General features: G+C 40.1%; 1 protein-coding gene across 1 annotated transcript; it reads left to right on the plus strand.

Annotated features, from left to right (window-relative positions):
• The first annotated feature begins 351 nt into the window (after window positions 1-351).
• LOC145708210 (uncharacterized) lies at window positions 352-1,338 on the plus strand. Its single transcript, XM_081785865.1, has 3 exons — window positions 352-605; window positions 706-1,160; window positions 1,205-1,338. The coding sequence occupies exons 1-3, from the start codon at window positions 355-357 to the stop codon at window positions 1,222-1,224; spliced, it is 726 nt and encodes a 241-aa protein (XP_081641991.1). The 5' UTR covers window positions 352-354; the 3' UTR covers window positions 1,225-1,338.
• The last annotated feature ends 3,730 nt before the right edge of the window (window positions 1,339-5,068 follow it).

Here is a 5,068-nt window from a genome sequence, read left to right on the forward strand (position 1 = left end):
CGGCGACTATGTAAGTGAGAATTAATAAAATTAGTGTTTCGCCCGCCGCCGGTGGTTGTACCTTCTGCCCAGCACAGAAAAGTCCAGATTTTACTTCTCTTGAGACTTCAAGTCCCACACTGAAGATTCAGCACTTCTATAATTCTCATCAAAAACCTAGTTGGTAATTTTTGAGATCTTTAATCGCAGTTCTGGCAAATAACGTGCATGCTATTGAGATGATTTACGGTTATTTTGAAGCTTTTACGAAAAGAAGCTTTGAACAAATTTTAACGCTAGTTTTCATCTTTGAATCTGAATGTCGTTGGACTAAATGGCTCGATTTGGGGTTTTAATCTGATTGAAGAAACTGGCATGCACTGCTTGGCGCATTTGAAATCAGTTTTTCTAATAAAAGCTCGAATATACTCCAATTTTTTTTCAATGTCAGAGGAAGAAAGTATTGGAAAGAGATATGTTGATTGGAAGAAGCATATCCCAAAGGAGGAACCAGAGATGTGTTTCAACATGAATTCAGCAGGAGGTAGCTATGTGACAATGGCTACTCGAATTAGTAAATTCATCTACGATGGGCAGAAAGTACAAAAATGCGTTCGCTGTAAAGGGTAAGATTATTAATTTCATTCATCAATTTGCCTACGTTTATCATGCTAACTAGGGGGTGGCCTATGTTAGGTTTTTATTCAATTAATATCTTTATTCTAGTACAACTGACATTATGTGGCGACTCGACAAATTCGACTTGTGTTCGGAATGCTACGAGAAGCATGAGCCTAATTCACGATTCTATGCGAAGCCTTATCGTATTGGTGCGAATTTCAGGTGCCCTTCAACTGATGACGACAAATGTCCTCCTGTGTCATTCTTCGAATGGAAAGAAGGTGTGTGCTGTGAAGAAGCAGTCCATGAACAAAATGAGTGGTTTTGGGAGGAATGTCTTGAGGAAGAAAATTTACATGATCGATTTATTCCATCACAAATAGCAGAGCTGAAGAAAATCGAGGATGAAACAAAATTTCTCGAGCACGAAGCAGAAGTCGCAAAGATCAAGTCCGAGTCGGCTGAAGCTAGGCTTGCTGCACACCTAAAAAAGAAACGAATGGCCAAGCGTCGACTATCTCGTATTCTCATCGATGCTGGAAAGTCGCTCATCGAAAAAGGTAAAATCAATTGAAGATTGAGTTTTTTTTTAAATGATTTTTAGAAAACACCAAGAAGGGATGAAAAGAAGTCTCCATTGATCACCTAAAAGTCTGAACAGCTTTTTCAAGTATTCTCTTCTTCATTTCTTGCTCAAAATTATCTTAGAAGCAAAACAATAAATTTCGAAAATAAAAAAATATTTCAAGTGAAGTTTATTGCAATTCTTTGTTTATTATTTTCATCCCCAAAGGTGCTCGAAGTTTTATAATTGTGACATTTCAAAGGGATTAATACTGTCTCCGCGCTTGGATTTGTACCGGTTGGCGAGGCGCATTTTGTTGGGCAGTTCCATCACACAAGTTCTAATCCCCTTTGATGAAACGTCGAACAAGCTTCATATAAATCACTTATAAACCGCAGCTAAGCGAATAAATATCGCCCTCCCACTTTGATTTTTCCGGTTTCTCGCGCCTGAGCACCAAAACACAAACAGGTGCAGCCCCACCGCACTCAAAATGTACCAAGGTCTGATCAACCGACGCCATTCTCGCTTCAGATCAAGCTTTAATGGAATCCAGCACTGCTAATCAACTCTGTTCTAGGGAGTGCATATCCTTAAAATCAACTAGAATTCGACAGTTTTGAAAAAGTTGACTTTCAAAAATTTAAATCAGTAACCTGTGTAGAAACCTGAGTCAGGGTCCTGAGTCGTCTTTTGTAAAAAGCCGCGTAGCAAAAACCTGACTCAGGACCCTGACTCAGATTTCCGCACAAGTTATTAATCCCATTTTTAGCAGGTTTACTCCCTTAATTTGAAATCAGCAACCTGTGTAGAAACCTGAGTCAGGGTCCTGAGTTGTCTATTGTAAAAAGCCGCGTAGCGAAAACCTGACTCAGGACCCTGACTCAGATTTCCGCACAAGTTGTTAATGCCATTTTTAGCGGGGCTACTCCCTTAACCCTTGTTGGTAGCACAATCACTTTCGTTCGGGACGTAATCTGCTGGTACTCTTCCCTTTTGGCTTTGCGTCAAGCTGGATCCGGCGAGGAGAGTAAACATTGCATAGATGCATAAATTTCTTTGCCCCTTCATTTGTCATGTAACACTTCCCCTTATCGATAGTTGTCATCCTATAGCGGCCTAAGCCCTTCCGGAATCGGAATCAATTCTGTGACACCTTTCGGCTTTACGACTCGTAAGCCCGTTTTTACCCTTATCGGCCTTGTTTATCACATCGCTCATCGTTACTTGTTTGATCAATTTTGCTAATTCGGGCGGTCACGAGCGGAATTCAGCGCTAGAATTCGGGGTGTTATCTGCATAAAGGCCGCATCGGCCACAATTGCTGCAAAAACATTAAAAGTATCTGATGATGCGGTCAAGCAGGGCACAATAATTGACACCGCCAAAATGTGACGAATTACATCATTTTGACACCATTGCTAAAGCCGACCAACACCATCAACACCATCCGATTATGAACCGCCACAAATGAGACAACAAGAAGAAAGCACCCTCCCGCCGACTCGACTCAAAACACAAGGATCAACAAGTTGCTCAAGAAACTTCAAATCCAGAATCAAGAAATCAACCATTTTCAACTGCTTTTTAACAAAATTGGAGCTCTTTTTCAACCTTCTTTTTCGAAAAGGGTTGATTGATGAGCCGATGGCGAACTTGATAGTGATGATAAATTATGGTGTTGGCAGGCGTCGTTGTGAGAGTTCTCGCCCCTTCCGGAGTGTTTATACAACAACAAGTTGAAAACTTCCGGGACAATGTGTCGCGGGCGGTAACTACAAAAAGCACTCAAAGATACTGAATCCTCGAACAAGGCGTTTCTTCCGTCTGAATCTCCTTTCTCACAAAACTAGAAGTTCTATTTTCAAAATTTAAAAAAAGGTACAAAATTGCAGTTTCTTTTTTAAATAATTTAAAAATTAAGGGTGTCATAATGTAAACTTTATAAGAAAAATCGTAGTTTCCCCCTGAGCCCGGCAACCTGTGTAGAAAACCTGAGTCAGGGTCTTACGAGGTTTTTCATAAAAGACATTTCAAACCCTGACTCAGGTTTTCTACACAGGTTGCCGAGCTCAGCAATCAAAAGAGGGCGAAAACTGCGACTTTTTTTATCAAGTTTAGATTGTGACACCCTTAATGTTTACACTATTTGAAAAAGAAACTGCAATTTTGTACCTTGTTCCAGCGAACTGGGCTCGGCAACCTGTATAGAAAACCTGAGTCAGGGTCCAGGTAAAGACTTTTGAAACCCTGACACAGGTTTTCTACACAGGTTGCCGAGCTCAGTTCGCTCGAATAAGGTGTTTTTATTGGGTGTTTTTGATAATATAGAAGAGCGGAAGAAAGTGTGCGAGGAAGTGAAATTGTTGTTCGAAGGTCGCCATTAATAAACTATGGGCTTATCGCGCTGCCTGTGGCGGAACTCTAGATTCTTCACCGCATCTGATACGCTTTCCAAATCCGACCTTTTGCGGCAGAGTGCCTAAATACATAGCCTCTCAATCCCGCCAAGCGGTGTAAAAGCCGAATTACAACGGCTAGCACTAATTGTAAGAGAGGACTTGTAAGAAGGGTCAGTTACTCCTGCGGTTGGTGAATGAATGACCGCGACTTATCGCCAAAGATGGCGGCGGCAAGCCTTTCATCCCGCCGAACGGAAGGCTAACCTGAACGTGTAATGAGAAGCTGCTGTGGTTTGTTACTCCCTTAACGCGTACACTGATAATGAATCCATTCTTCAGCTCAGCCTCCTGAAAAATCCTATCTTTCTATATCTTTTTAAGGGCGTCAATATGCTAAGACTAAATGGCGAAAATCTATTTGTCAAAGTGAGACTTGCTCATTGATGGTTCTTTTGAAAAACTTTAATAAGGGTTTCACTATGTTAATTCTGTATCTTTTTCCAGCTAAGTTAATATAGTGAAACCCTTATTAAAGTTTCTCAAAGAACGATCAATCAGCAAGTCTCACTTTGATAAATAAATTTTCTCCATAAAAACTTAGCATATTGACGCCCTTATTATTGAAACCCTAACCCTAGTTTTTTTTAATTATTTCTTGGAAGTATTATGGTTTTTTCTTTCAATTCGAGAGCTAGCCATATAAAATGCCAAAATAAAAAAAGCAGCGTTAATCGGTGCCAAATGGACGCTAATCCGGTATTTTGCCGTAAGCTTATAATGTTAAAGTATTCGAAGAACATGTATCGGCCTGTCTTCTTCCCAAAATGTTTTTCCAACATTTTAATCTCTTGCACGACGCCAGGAATCACAGAGGGAGAAAGATTTGGATACCTCGGTCTGGTAATTGTGCATGCTCAACACAAATTCAATCACCAACAAAATCCCACGCCAGCGTTCGATTTTTGGAAACAACTGCAACTCTCTTCCAAAAATAAAGATCTTCAAATCTGAAATAAAATAATAATCGGGCATTTAATAATCGGCCAAGGACTATTGAATTCTAGCGCTGGAACTATTTGATCCAAAGAATTCCAAAGTTACAATTTCTTCATAAATTTTAAGGGCGTCCCTATAAGATATCCGAAGCCAGATTTTCAGGCAGATTTTTCACCCAGAGTTAACACAGTGACACCCTTATTTCTCTCCAAAAATATGAATAAAAGGCTTATATAATAGTTAGGCTGAAACATCGTATTTTTCAAGAGAAATAAGGGTGTCACTGTGTTAACTCTGGGGAACAATCTGCTTGAAAGTGAGGCTTCGGATATTTTATAGGGACACCCTTAAAATTTATGACCAGATTGTTACTTTGGAATTCTTTGGATCAAATAGTTCCAGCGCTAGAATTCAATAGTCCTTGGCCGATTATTAACATTCTTTTCTTGCAATTTGAAGGAAGAAGGATCATCTTGAATTTGGTGTGAAGCGGGCGCGGCGGGGC

The sequence above is a fragment of the Oikopleura dioica genome, chromosome XSR (assembly GCF_907165135.1).
Source record: "Oikopleura dioica chromosome XSR, OKI2018_I68_1.0, whole genome shotgun sequence".
Taxonomy (NCBI): Eukaryota; Metazoa; Chordata; class Appendicularia; order Copelata; family Oikopleuridae; genus Oikopleura; species Oikopleura dioica.

Coding starts and splice junctions, on each gene's coding strand:
- LOC145708210 (XM_081785865.1), top strand. CDS start 355: ATGCACTGCTTGGCGCATTTGAAATCAGTTTTTCTAATAAAAGCTCGA. Junction 606..705: donor AAATGCGTTCGCTGTAAAGG/GTAAGATTATTA, acceptor TCTTTATTCTAG/TACAACTGACATTATGTGGC. Junction 1,161..1,204: donor AAAGTCGCTCATCGAAAAAG/GTAAAATCAATT, acceptor AATGATTTTTAG/AAAACACCAAGAAGGGATGA.